The sequence below is a fragment of the Rhinoraja longicauda genome, chromosome 1 (genome assembly GCF_053455715.1).
Source record: "Rhinoraja longicauda isolate Sanriku21f chromosome 1, sRhiLon1.1, whole genome shotgun sequence".
Classification (NCBI taxonomy): Eukaryota; Metazoa; Chordata; class Chondrichthyes; order Rajiformes; family Arhynchobatidae; genus Rhinoraja; species Rhinoraja longicauda.
In genome coordinates this window covers 137567760-137582645 of record NC_135953.1, presented here as the reverse complement: position 1 = coordinate 137582645, position 14886 = coordinate 137567760, and the positions used below count along the sequence as shown (strand labels likewise).

Genomic DNA, 14886 nt, shown 5'->3' with positions numbered 1-14886 from the left:
TGGCTCGGCACAACTAAAAATTGTCCCTAGTGGGTATAGGATAGTGTTAGTGTGCGGGGATCGCTGGTCGGCGTGGACCCGGTGGGCCGAAGGGGCCTGTTTCCGCGCTGTATCTCAAAACTAAAACCTTTTCTTATTGCCAACAATTCACCTACCCCCACCACCGCCCTATAGCAAGCAGCATTGCATTTTATTTGAAAAGACAGTCAGTTTTAATGCACTGTCTCCCTGTGCTGTGTCTCCCTAATTCATTGCTCTGTTATTCGTCACTCCTGATCTTTTTCCTCTTGTATCTCCCTCCATTTCTAATTTATCTCTGGTTTGCTGCCGTCCTTCAGTTCTGACAGCTCTTTTATCACAGTCTCCTGTTCTCAATGGGATTTATTTGCTGGCTCCTGAGGTCTGTGGTTCCTATCTATCAGCCTGCAATGTTTTGTTTAATCTCACAGTATCCTTTAAATTATTTATCCAGAGTGGGGTCCAGTCCTCGTGGTGAGAAAAGATTGGGAGATAACAAAGCTGGGGGCTTCCCACAGTATTGAAGAAAGCCTGCAGGGAGTCGCGTTAATGTGGGATTGGTTTTTACATTTTTTTATTAAGATTTAGATTTAGAGATACAGGGCGGAAACAGGCCCTTTCGGCCCACTGTGTCCACGCCGACCAGCGATCCCCGCACATTAACACTATCCTATACCCACTAGGGACATTTTTTACATTTACCAAGCCAATTAACCTACAAACCTGCACGTCTTTGGAGTGTGGGTGGAAACTGAAGATCTCGGAGAAAACCCACGCAGGTCACGGGGAGAACGAACAAACTCCGTACAGACAGCGCCCATAGTCGGGATCAAACCCGGGTCTCCGGCGCTGCATCCACTGTAAGGCAGCAACTCTACCGCTGCTCCACCGTGACCGCCCTTATATTGCTATGACTTTAGCAGTGAAAAATTAGATTTATTTTTTTAGATTTAGAGATACAGCGCGGAAACAGGCCCTTCGGCCCACCGAGTCCGCGACGCCCAGCGATCCCCGCACATTAACACTATCCTACACCCACTAGGGACAATTTTTACATTTCACCCAGTCAATTAACCTACATACCTGTATGTCTTTGGAGTGTGGGAGGAAACTGAAGATCTCGGAGAAAACCCACGCAGGTCACGGGGAGAACGTACAAACTCCGTACAGACGGCGCCCGTAGTCAGGGTCGAACCTGAGTCTCCGGCGCTGCATTCGCTGTAAGGCAGCAACTCTACCGCAGCGCCACCGTGCCGTCCACACATAATTTGCACACTTAAAATTGTGAAGGGTTTTAAATGCACACAATTGGACGGTTTGTGTCAGGAGATGAGTGCAAAAGCAACGGCTCCATTTGGCAGGAAGGAACTGCAGATGCTGGTTTGAACCAAAGACAGTCACAAAATGCTGGAGTAACTCAGCGGGACAGGCAGCATCTCTGGAGAGAAGGGATGGGTGACGTTTTGGATCGAGACAATCGGGTCGTTTGAAGAATGGTCTCGACCCGAAATGTCACCCGTTCCTTCTCTCCAGAGATGCTGCCTGTCCCGCTGAGGTGCTCCATTTGGTCACACCCTAGAGAGCGTTAGTGCAGTCACTACACTTCAGGAGGTGGAAGTTACACTGAGGAGACATAAGCAAATGCAGGGGAATTGATCGGAGGGGAAGGGAGATGCTGGGTATGCATGGCGTATGGAAATGGACATCGGTGATGTCCTTCAGGAGGTGGTAGCATTGGCAGGCAAGTGATTTTTTTTTATAGATAAGGAAAAACAAAAATTAAGCAACATTGCTCCTCAGAAGATCAACAAACCTGAATCTCTGGCATAGACACCAGTAAAAATGGATTCAATAGACAATAGACAATAGGTGCAGGAGGAGGCCATTCGGCCCTTCGAGCCAGCACCGCCATTCAATGTGATCATGGCTGATCATTCTCAATCAGTACCCCGTTCCTGCCTTCTCCCCATACCCCCTGACTCCGCTATCCTTAAGAGCTCTATCCAGCTCTCTCTTGAATGCATTCAGAGAATTGGCCTCCACTGCCTTCTGAGGCAGAGAATTCCACAGATTCACAACTCTCTGACTGAAAAAGTTTTTCCTCATCTCAGTTCTAAATGGCCTACCCCTTATTCTTAAACTGTAGCCCCTTGTTCTGGACTCCCCCAATATTGGGAACATGTTTCCTGCCTCTAACGTGTCCAACCCCTTAATAATCTTATACGTTTCGATAAGATCTCCTCTCATCCTTCTAAAAATCGGTGGTGCCCTTCTGGAGGTGGTAGCATTGGCAGGCAAGTGATTTTTTTTATAGATGAGGAAAAACAAAAATGAAGCAATATTGCCCCTCAGAAGATCAACAAACCTGAATCTCTGGCATAGACACCAGTGAAAATGGATTCAACACCCAGTTTCAGAATGGGACTGAACCATCCGTTTGAAATCTCTTCCACGCAGTTCTTGAGTCCATGGTAAAATTTCATCCAAATGAAAAGTTCATTATCAGCTGTATGCTAATTGGCATATATAAGCCACTGGAGATACAGACACAAAATGCCGGAGTAATTCAGCGGGACAGGCTGGAACTATTATAAACCTACTGACTCCCACAGCTAATTGGCAGGGATAGACCACTGGACAAGGGTATAATATGCAATGTATGCTGAGAGGAACTGGACTGAGTTTCTGGAAGTACAAAGCATGCACAATGTATTCCTGTATTGCTAGGCTCAAATGCCCGAGATCTGGGTCTCAGTAGATTGCGGAACTCGTGGTTCATCCAGAGCTTCCAGACAAGGAACACTCAGATGGTCTTGCTGGGAACACACTCCTCCACACACCTCTTCATGGAATTCTCTGCCACAGAAGGCAGTGGAGGCCAATTCACTGGATGATTTCAAGAAAGAGTTAGATATAGCTCTTAGGGCTAACAAAATCAAGGGATATGGGGGGAAAAAGCAGAAACAGGGGACTGATTTCGGATGATCAGCCATGATCACATTGAATGGCGATGCTGGCTCAAAGGGCCGAATGGCCTACTCCTGCACCTATTTTCTATGTTTCTATGTAATATGAATGGGACCCCGCTGGTCAGCGTGGATGTTTTGGGCTAAATGACGTGTTTCCATGCTGTGTGATTCTCAGGTGAAGCACACCACTAATGTTGTGACTGATTTGGTTCAGCTTCAAACGACTACATAAAGATGGATTTGGCTCAATTGCCAGGGAGTGGAGTCCGAACAATTCAATCTTCTGACGACTAAGATGGAGGAAATTTCAGCTCTCCCAGAATTGGATTTCATTCAAGGAATTTAATAATCTAGAGGGAGTTCAGGAATCAACGAGAATAATGTTCATGGCAGGTCTCTTAACGGAAGAATCTTGTGGTCAGAGTCCATAGCTCCCTGAAAGTACTGACACTGTAGTTAGAGTGGTGAAGAAGGCCGATGGTATACCTGCCTTCATCAGTCAGGGCGATGACAACAGGAGTCAGAAAGTCACCTTGCAGCTTTACGAAACTTTGCCGGGTCCAAATTTGTAATATCGTGCGCAATTCTGGATGCCCCATGAGCAAGAGGTGATGGAGGCTTTGGAGAAAGTGCAGAAGAAGTTACCAGGACTTTGCCTGGATTGGAAGGCAATAGATCGAACACACTTGGATTGTCTTCTCTGGGGCATTGGAGGCTGAGGAACTTCGGATTGCAGTTTATCAAATTCTGGGAGGCGAAGATAAGAGTCGCCAGTCCCAATCCTGTCCTCAGAGGGGATATGTCAAAGACAAGTTAAAGTAAGAGGGTGGAATTTAATACAGATGTACAGGACAAGTGTTTTTTTTATTGTTACACAATACACGGTGGTGGGTTTCTGAAACCCCCTGCTAGAGGTGATGGTAAAAGCAGATTCAGTGGAACCAATGTGCAGGACGGAACTTCAAATACTGGTTGACACCGGAGATAGACACAAAATGCTGCAGTAACTCAGCGGGACAGGCAGCGTCTCTGGAGAGAAGGAATGGGTGAGGTTTCGGGTCGAGGCCCTTCCTCAGACTGGAAGCAATGGCGTTTGAGAGGTTTTTCTAGAGGCACATGAATATGCAAGGCATGGAGTAACGTGGATTCTGTGCAGCGATACGGGATTAATTTATTTTGACATCATGTTCAGCAGAGATATCGTGGGTCAAAGGGCCTGGACCTGGGCTGTACCATTACACATTCCGTGTTCCAAACACGGTGAAGTGATAGAAAAGTGAATCATCAGGGTATTTATGGAAACTGTCACGTTGGCTCCAGATGATGATGCTGCCGAGCAGTGAACCGAGAATAGGAGTGAAGAGCAGATGCAGGTCCTAGAGAAAAGTTCAGGCACAGGGCGGGATAACCACAGACAGGACACATATAGCTGGAGTAACTCAGCGGGAGGGGCAGCATCTCTGGAGACAATAGACAATAGACAATAGGTGCAGGAGGAGGCCATTCGGCCCTTCAAGCCAGCACCGCCATTCAATGTGATCATGGCTGATCCTTCTCAATCAGTACCCCGTTCCTGCCTTCTCCCCATACCCCCTGACTCCGCTATCCTTAAGAGCTCTATCTAGCTCTCTCTTGAATGCATTCAGAGAATTGGCCTCCACTGCCTTCTGAGGCAGAGAGTTCCACAGATTCACAACTCTCTGACTGAAAAAGTTTTTCCTCATCTCAGTTCTGAATGGCCTACCCCTTATTCTTAAACTGTACGCCCTTGTTCTGGACTCCCCCAACATTGGGAACATGATTCCTGCCTCTAACGTGTCCAACCCCTTAATAATAATACATTACATTTGTATAGCGCTTTTCTAGACACTCAATCTCATATGTTTCGATAAGATCCCCTCTCATCCTTCTAAATTCCAGTGTATACAAGCCTAATCGCTCTAGTCTTTCAACATACGACAGTCCCGCCATTCCGGGAATTAACCTAGTAAACCTACGTTGCACGCCCTCAATAGCAAGAATATCCTTCCACAAATTTGGAGACCAAAACTGCACACAGTACTGCAGGTGCGGTCTCACTAGGGCCCTGTACAACTGCAGAAGGACCTCTTTGCTCCTATACACAACTCCCCTTCTTAAGAAGGCCAACATCCATTGGCTTTCTTCACTGCCTGCTGTACCTGCATGCTTCCTTTCAGTGACTGATGCACTAGGACACCCAGATCTTGTTGTACGTCCCCTTTTCCTAACTTGACACCATCCAGATAATTCTCTGCCTTCCTATTCTTACCACCAAAGTGGATAACCTCACACTTATCCACATTAAACTGCATCTGCCATGCATCCGCCCACTCACACAAGTCACCCTGCAACCTCATAGCACCTTCCTCACAAGAAACGGGGAGACGTTTCGGTTCGAGACCCTTCTTCAGACCGAGAGTCAGGGGAGAGGGAAATGAGGGGTGATCACAGAGGGGGGAGCAGCGAGAGAGGATGTTGCAGAACTCTCGGCGGAGAGAGGAGGGGAACCTCTTCAAAGTAGAGATACCTTGAGGAGATTTCGCAGTGGGGCAGATGAAAGGTGTCGGAAGGAACTGCAGATGCTGGTTTAAACCGAAGATAGACACAAAATGCTGGACTAACTCAGCAGGGACGGGCAGCATCTCTGGAGAAAAGGAATGATTGCTGGAATGATTTCCTTTGAGGGGGCAAGTGTGGAATAAAATGAATGTAGACCAGCCCCCGGTCAGGCAAGGTAGAGAGGCGTTTTAGATAGATTGTGCAATCAACTATACCAAGCCTGAAGGCAGATTGAGGAGTACAGAAAGTAATAAACAAAAGCTTTTATCACAAGCAAGAGACATCACTTGGGTTGTTTTATTACTGCACAGTGACGGATAGTGAAAATCCAAATAGGCAAGGTGGACACAAATATATAATACCACACCAAATTCAAGCTATTTAGAAAAAAGGAGGTGGAAGTTGGAGCAATGGGTTCCCCGGACAGAAAGCTCAAGGTTTGGTTTCTGGAGGCAATGGATAAAGTGAAAGAGACAGAAATTCTGGTGAGTTTTGTCTTTCACTTTGTGATGGAGACACGCCTAAATCCACCTCCTCCAACCTCATCTACTGCGTCCGCTGTTCCAGGTGTGGACTCCTGTATATTGGCGAGACCAAGCGCAGGCTCGGCGATCGTTTAGCTGAACACCTCCACTCAATCCGCCTAAACCTACCTGATCTCCCGGTGGCTCAGCACTTCAACTACCCCCTCCCATTCCCACACTGACCATTCTGTCCGGGGCCTCCTCCATTGTCAGAGTGAGGCCCCGCGCAAATTGGAGGAACAGCACCTCATATTTCGCTTGTGCAGCTTACACCCCCCCTAGCGTTCTGAACATTGACTTCTCTAACTTCAAGTGGCCCTTGCTTTCCCTCTCTCTGAATCCCCTCCCCCTTCCCAGTTCTCCGACCAGTCTAAAGGGCCTGTCCCACTTTAGGCGATTTTAAGGCGACTGCCGGTGACTAGGCTGTCGCCGACAGTTCGCCAGGGTGTCGCGGGCATGATCGTGAGGAGTCTTCCAAGAATCCTAGTGGATCTCAGCGCGTCGCTGAGAAATCATCCGGAGTGAAATTTCTCGGCGACAGCTGGCTTGTCACGAGGTATCGTAGCTTATTGCGGGCGCTGTCGCATGCTGTCCCCAGGTTTGCTAAGTTCTCTTAGATGCATTTAGAAGCACATAATATTAAAATAAGCAAAGTCATTTCAAAATACTATAAAATGCTTGTGTTTAACCAATTTATTTACCGTCAGGACATTTGACAGGTAGATTGGAGGCGACAGTTTGACGGTCAGGTAAGCATGGGAATTTCGCAATGTTTATGGCCATCAGCCATTACATTTAAAGTGGGCTCCCAACCCAGATATGCAACCTAGAAACCAGATATGCATCTCCCGTACATTTTCAAAGAATGCCCACGCACTTTTCACAAAAATCCACTTAACCACTTTTTATTTTTTATTTTTTAATACAGCTATTAGTAAACCGGAAGTAAATCCAGTTTATGTCTTGTTACCGTGAAGCTTGGTTTTTAAGTAACCCATACAAGATGTTATAGTTCAAAACTCTCAAGTACTTACCGACTTGTCAGTGATTTCAGCGAAAATTAGGACGCCGGAGAAGCATTGACAGCGTGGGAATTTCGCGATGTTTCAGAAGACGGTGTAATCTCGACCTGACTCGGCATTGTCATGGTCATTGTCGTCGGGTAAAAGAAAAGTTCAGCGATCTGCTAAGACTTTGACAGTCGCCGGCAGTCGCCTTAAAATCGCCTAAAATGGGACAGGCCCTTTAATTTCTCCGACTACATTTTATCTCTGTGTCTCCCTCTCTCCTGACATCAGTCTGAAGAAGGGTCCCGACCCGAAACGTCACCCATTCCTTCTTTCCAGAGATGTGGCCTGTCCCGCTGAGTTACTCCAGCATTTTGTGTCTACCTTCAAAAACATTTAATGTGGTTTTTGAAACCAACTAACGGCGACTTGTTCTCTGAACAACGCCACTCAGAGTAGAGTTTGTTTTGTATTACTTGTAGATGAAATGTCATTTGAAAATAAATCCCCTCTCCAACAGCTCTCTCAACACCTAAGAATATTTAATTTTTCTTACTTCACCTGACTGGATACTGCAAGCTCTTTGTCAATTTCAAACCAGTGCACAAAGCTACGCAGATGAAACCAATCGCATTTTGTGAAAACACTAAATGTAGGAGATTTTCTCGTCTTCGTTGATCGAGAAGAGTGAACGTGCATAAAAGCCGGTTATGAAATTCTTGCTATTGAGGGCGTGCAGCGTAGATTTACTAGGTTAATTCCTGGAATGGCGGGACTGTCGTATGTTGAAAGACTGGAGCGACTAGGCTTGTATACACTGGAATTTAGAAGGATGAGAGGGGATCTTATCGAAACATATAAGATTATTAAGGGGTTGGACACCTTAGAGGCAGGAAGCATGTTCCCAATGTTGGGGGAGTCCAGAACCAGGGGCCACAGTTTAAGAATAAGGGGTAGGCCATTTAGAACAGAGATGAGGAAAAACTTTTTCAGTCAGAGAGTTGTAAATCTGTGGAACTCTCTGCCTCAGAAGGCAGTGGAGGCCAATTCTCTGAATGCATTCAAGAGAGAGCTAGATAGAGCTCTTAAGGATAGCGGAGTCAGGGGGTATGGGGAGAAGGCAGGAATGGGGTACTGATTGAGAATGATCAGCCATGATCACGTTGAATGGTGGTGCTGGCTCGAAGAGCAAATACCATCCAACTAATTATTTTGCACCGATCTGTCAGGTTGATATCTGTCACATCATGGAAATGACCTGGCACTGCCACGCCCGTTCAAACACACAGCAATACAATTTTGTTTCGTTTGCTTGTCTTGCAGATGCAGTTTTTGAATGAAGGAATGAATGAATGAAACGGCACTGAAACGTCACACTGTAGTAACGTATCATTCGAAATGCAGAGATTATTTTTCGGCTTCAAGCTGAGGCCTTAATGCTGGAACCCAAACCAGTCGTCGAACATAGAAAGTGTGGAATTTAGAAGAAAATAGCTCAGTTGCAACAGAGATAATTGTACAAATACAAATTGTATTTTCACAGTTAATATACCAGATGCAGGGCTCAAAATTCAAAGAGGTGTGTGTAATTTCACACTGAAATTTAAGCCTTACATTCAGGGACCAACATATCAATTCATTCAACGCACATTAGAAAACACTTATCGGCAGCTTTCTGCCAATTACAGGCGGGAAAACTCAATAGCAAACCTGTTCAGGGTTGTCGACTTTCTGGAATAGTCAATGGGTTTAATGTCACCCTGACAATGGATCTCATTTTAAGCCTTACAATGTGAATTTTAAAGCAGCTTCTTTCTTTCTACCTGATTTTCGCTGGTAGACAATCACAAGGGAAAGACAGGTCTTCAGACATGGTGGAGGCTTTATGCCGGGGCCCGTGACATGTCAACCCATTGACAAATAAACAGGTGAGGAAAAAAAAATAGACCAATTCTCTTGACAACGCTAAAATAGCGGCATCCTCTGGGGAAATAATGAGAGGATTTCAGTATAGGAGCAAAGAGTTCTTCTGCAGTTGTACAGGGCCCTGGTAAGACCACATCGGGAGTATTATGTACAGTTCTGGTCTCCTAATTTGAGGAAGGACATCCTTGTAATTGAGGCAGTGCAGCGTAGGTTCACGAGATTGATCCCTGGGATGGCAGGACTGTCATTTGAGGAAAGATTGGAAAGACCAAGCTTGTATTCACTGGAGTTTAGAAGGATGAGAGGGGATCTTATAGAGACGTATAAAATTATAAAAGGACTGGACAGGCTAGATGCAGGAAAAATGTTCCCAGTGTTGGGGGAGTCCAGAACCAGGGGCCACAGTTTAAGAATAAGGGGTAGGCCATTTAGAACAGAGATGAGGAAAAACTTTTTCAGTCAGAGAGTTGTAAATCTGTGGAACTCTCTGCCTCAGAAGGCAGTGGAGGCCAATTCTCTGAATGCATTCAAGAGAGAGCTAGATAGAGCTCTTAAGGATAGCGGAGTCAGGGGGTATGGGGAGAAGGCAGGAACGGGGTACTGATTGAGAATGATCAGCCATGATCACGTTGAATGGTGGTGCTGGCTCGAAGAGCAAATACCATCCAACTAATTATTTTGCACCGATCTGTCAGGTTGATATCTGTCACATCATGGAAATGACCTGGCACTGCCACGCCCGTTCAAACACACAGCAATACAATTTTGTTTCGTTTGCTTGTCTTGCAGATGCAGTTTTTGAATGAAGGAATGAATGAATGAAACGGCACTGAAACGTCACACTGTAGTAACGTATCATTCGAAATGCAGAGATTATTTTTCGGCTTCAAGCTGAGGCCTTAATGCTGGAACCCAAACCAGTCGTCGAACATAGAAAGTGTGGAATTTAGAAGAAAATAGCTCAGTTGCAACAGAGATAATTGTACAAATACAAATTGTATTTTCACAGTTAATATACCAGATGCAGGGCTCAAAATTCAAAGAGGTGTGTGTAATTTCACACTGAAATTTAAGCCTTACATTCAGGAACCAACATATCAATTCATTCAACGCACATTAGAAAACACTTATCGGCAGCTTTCTGCCAATTACAGGCGGGAAAACTCAATAGCAAACCTGTTCAGGGTTGTCGACTTTCTGGAATAGTCAATGGGTTTAATGTCACCCTGACAATGGATCTCATTTTAAGCCTTACAATGTGAATTTTAAAGCAGCTTCTTTCTTTCTACCTGATTTTCGCTGGTAGACAATCACAAGGGAAAGACAGGTCTTCAGACATGGTGGAGGCTTTATGCCGGGGCCCGTGACATGTCAACCCATTGACAAATAAACAGGTGAGGAAAAAAAAATAGACCAATTCTCTTGACAACGCTAAAATAGCGGCATCCTCTGGGGAAATAATGAGAGGATTTCTGTATAGGAGCAAAGAGTTCTTCTGCAGTTGTACAGGGCCCTGGTAAGACCACATCGGGAGTATTATGTACAGTTCTGGTCTCCTAATTTGAGGAAGGACATCCTTGTAATTGAGGCAGTGCAGCGTAGGTTCACGAGATTGATCCCTGGGATGGCAGGACTGTCATTTGAGGAAAGATTGGAAAGACCAAGCTTGTATTCACTGGAGTTTAGAAGGATGAGAGGGGATCTTGTTGAGACGTATAAAATTATAAAAGGACTGGACAGGCTAGATGCAGGAAAAATGTTCCCAGTGTTGGGGGAGTCCAGAACCAGGGGCCACAGTCTTAGAATAAAGTGGGGGCCATTTAAAACTGAGGTGAGAAGAAACTTTTTCACCCAGAGAGTTATGAATTTGTGGAATTCCCTGCCACAGAGGGCAGTGGAGGCCAAATCACTGGATGAATTTAAGAGAGAGTTAGATAGGGCTCTGGGGGCTAGTGGAATCAAGGGATATGGGGAGCAGTTGGGCACAGGTTATTGATTGTGGATGATCAGCCATGATCACAATGAATGGCGGTGCCGGCTCGAGGGGCCGAATGGCCTCCTCCTGCACCTATTTTCTATGTTTCTATGTTTCCATGAAATCACTACCAGTGTTCTGGTATCAATTTCCATGTCACATTGTGCAGAACGCAAGTGAGACACAGCAACGACATTTAACAGCCAACATCTCTTCCTTTCAATTACCAGTTCCACAGTCAAGTTTGCACTTACCTTTTTCTTATTTGCGGGGCAAATGTAAAAATTTGTAATAATGTTCGTGGTGCCAGGCTGCAGGTTCAGTTTCACGTAGGTAGTTCCATAATCCGATGACCTGCCATCGAAAACAAGAAGCAAGTGTTAATTATAGTTGGGAAGAGAGTCATACGGCATGAAATCGGGCCCTTTGGCCCACTGAGTCTGCACACACCATTGAGCACTCTTTAGTTTGCTTCAGTTTAGAGATACAGTGCGGAAACAAGCCCTATCGGCCCACCGGGTCCGCGCCGGCCAGCGATGCCCGCACATTAACACTATACTACACACACTGGGGACAATTTTTACATTTACACTAAGCCAATTAACCAACAAACCTGTACGTCTTTGGAGTGTGGGAGGAAACTGAAGATCTCGGAGAAAACCCACGCAGGTCACGGGGAGAACGTGCAAACTCCGTACAGACAGCACACGTAGTCAGGATGGAACCCGGTTCTCCGGCGCTGCATTCGCTGTAAGGCAGCAACTCTACCGCTGCGCCACCGTGACCGCCCTTTGTGCGCTAATGCTTCATTGATCCAATTTTATTCTCCCTACATTCGTATTAATCCTTCCCAGATGCTACACACATCCCAGACTAAGGGCACGGAGAGCAGCCATTTAACCTCCCAACCTGTGCATCTTTGGAATGTGATAGGAAACAGGAATACCCGAAGAAAACCCACACAATCAGGGAGAATATGAAAATTCTACACAGACAGCACTGGAGATCAGGATTGGCTTTAGAGATACAGCGCCGAAAAAGGCCTTTCGGCCCACCAAGTTATCATCAGTTATCACCCAATACATTAGCACTATCCTGCCTCCGGGCCTGCACTGTCCAGGCCTACAGCGGCCCCCGGGCCTACAGTGTCCGGGCCTACACTGTCCGGGCCTACAGCAGCCTCCCGGCCTACAGTGTCCGGGCCGACAGCGCCCCCCCCCCCCCCCCCGGGCCTAATCCGGGACATGGGCGGTCCCATACGGGACAAACCAATTTAGCCCAATATACGGGATGTCCCGGCTAATACGGGACAGTTGGCAACCCTGCCCTGAATCCTGGTTGAACCCAGGTCTCTGGTGCTGTGAGGCAGCAGGTTAACTAGCTTTGTCAGTACGTTGCCCTGATTAATGGTGGTATTAGTATGCTGGTTACATTTTGGTTACAGCAAATATGTAATGGCTGTTGTTGTGCATGGTGTGGCAGACAGAGTAATGTTCTACACTTACGCTTCAGGGACATTTCTACATGCACTACTTGTAGTAAAACACAGTAAAAGCAGCAACGTGCACCTTCCGACACATAGTAAATTGTCCTGAGGCACATTGTAAAGGCTTGAAGAAAACTGATTTTGAGATGAAAAAAGGTGATTATGTAGCAAAAAGGTTTGAAGATGGGAATTGAAAAATGCAGGGCCTCAGCAGGTAGGGCCTCAGCAGGCTGCTTCTGCCAAGCAGGTAAATCACTTGCATAACAGCTCGAGAGGTTTTTGCCCTGCAAAGTGCTGTCCATGCAAGTTCCTAATTGAGCATCTGGACCTGGTGGGACCAGTAGGCTTTTTAGCAATGGCATTTACAGAAACAATACAATGGAAAAGGTAAAAGTGTGATCTAGGTGTTAAACCGGGTAGGGAAAAAATATAAAGAGAACTAGACCAAGTGGACCCGTTGGGCCCAAACCTCTCCTGCATTGGTGCAACACCCTCTCCTCCCCCTCCCCCTCCCTCCCAACTCTCCTCCCCCCTACTCCATCCCCCTCAACCCTTATTCTCCCTCCTCCCTCCCCCCTCCCTCGGAGATAGATGTAAACCTCTCCTGCATTGGTGCAGCATCCTGTCCTCCCCCCCCTCCCCTCTCTCCTCAACCCCCCCCTTCCCCTCTCCCTTCTCCCCCACTCCCCCCTCCTTCCCTCCTCCCTCCTCCCCACCCCCCTCCCCTCTCTCCTCAACCCCCCCTTCCCCTCTCCCTTCACCCCCACTCCCCCCTCCTTCCCTCCTCCCTCCTCCCCACCCCCCTCCCCTCTCTCCTCAACCCCCCCCTTCCCCTCTCCCTTCACCCCCACTCCCCCCTCCTTCCCTCCTCCCTCCTCCCCCTCCCCACCCCCCTCCTTTTATACTTTAAAATGTGAATAACTTTAAATATATAACACTGATTTCAATAAAACTACTTGCATTATCACTAAAGTGACGATGGTGAGTAAGTTGGGCCTAAAATTGTCACGCTATCGTGCTGAAGTTCAGTCACAAACATGATAACAAACGAGAGTTTTAGTATATAGATATACAAAAGATTAGGAGAGAAATAGAACAGTAGATCAATATTATTTGATGAAATATTGAAAAATCTAATTGAAAGTTACTAGGTACAAGATTGATGCTGCACCATTTACATAATTCCCTTCCTGTGCCCATGAGATTGACTGGCTTTGCAGAAACCCTAAATCTCCTGATTAAAATGGTAGTCACCATGCTAACCCTAACTTTCTTTTGTCAGGGATGGCTGGCATTAAATGCTCAGTTGCAACAATTCATGATCCTCATGGGAAAGTTAAGGGCGACCCGCTGTTTTTCTAAGGCTAACGGAAGAACAGCAGAAAGAATCTTGTAATTTGTAAGGGGGGGGGCATTCACAACTCGCATGGTCCCTCTTCATCACACCGCCTGTATAATTTACAGTTCGTTATGGAAAGAACAATTAGACTCATTATCACTGGCAGCGAAACCTTGTGCATTCTATTGCATAATAGACTGCGATCGCTCATCACTAGACTGGAACCTTGAAAAGCTAAACTTTGTTGTCAGGAGCCCCAGACAACCTGACTCCAGCCAATCACAAAAGGGAGGGTTGCCAGGCCAAACGTAATCCACTTTTATACTGGTCGTCTTTTGCTTCTGTTCCAGCAGCAGCAGCATCCACAAGCCAGCCGACTCGTGGTCCAGCATGCCATTATTAAATCATACGCAATTATTCAAGCAGCTGGCTGGTAAACAAAGTCAGATTTAACAGCGTAAATGCTGGTCATATCTCGACTAGAATCTGAATTTAAAATAATTATAGAATTTAACACCGTGAGCGGCACGGTGGCGCAGCGGTAGATTTGCTGCCTTAGAGAGCCAGAGACCCAGGTTCGATCCTGGCTACGGGTGCTGTCTGTGCGGAGTTTGTACGTTCTCCCCGTGACCTGCGTGAGTGCTCCAGATTCCTCTCACACTCCACAGACCCACAGGTTTGTAGGTTGATTGGCTTGGTAAAATTGTAAATTGTCCCTTATGTGTGTGTGTGTGTAGGATAGTGTTAGTGTGCGCGGATCGCTGGTAGGCCCGGACTCAGTGGGCCGATGGGCCTGTTTCCGCGCTGTGTCTCTGAACTAAACTAAACTAAAGTAGACATTTTGAACAGCCCGAAACCTATGCACTTCCTATGTGAGTTTACAGCATAGTTCCGGACTGCAATCAGTGCTAAAACGATCATGTGTAAATTTCCCAAAAGTCAGTGAGCCTTCCACAGTTAACATTGTAATGTTCCACATTTACTAAGCAGCAAAAAATATATATATACTTTTCAAAATTTATTTCTATGAATTGCTGGAAACTTTTTTAACTGTCCAGGATT

At 46.3% G+C, this 14886-nt stretch overlaps 1 protein-coding gene across 5 annotated transcripts in view; it reads right to left on the bottom strand.

Annotated features, from left to right (window-relative positions):
- sorcs2 (sortilin-related VPS10 domain containing receptor 2) overlaps window positions 1-14886 on the bottom strand; it is a 658785-nt gene that overhangs the window by 403359 nt on the left and 240540 nt on the right. For all 5 annotated transcript variants that reach the window (XM_078407113.1, XM_078407120.1, XM_078407131.1 and 2 more), the window contains exon 3: window positions 11254-11353. In XM_078407113.1, the coding sequence (XP_078263239.1) occupies window positions 11254-11353 (100 nt within the window). The remainder of the gene's footprint in view (window positions 1-11253; window positions 11354-14886) is intronic.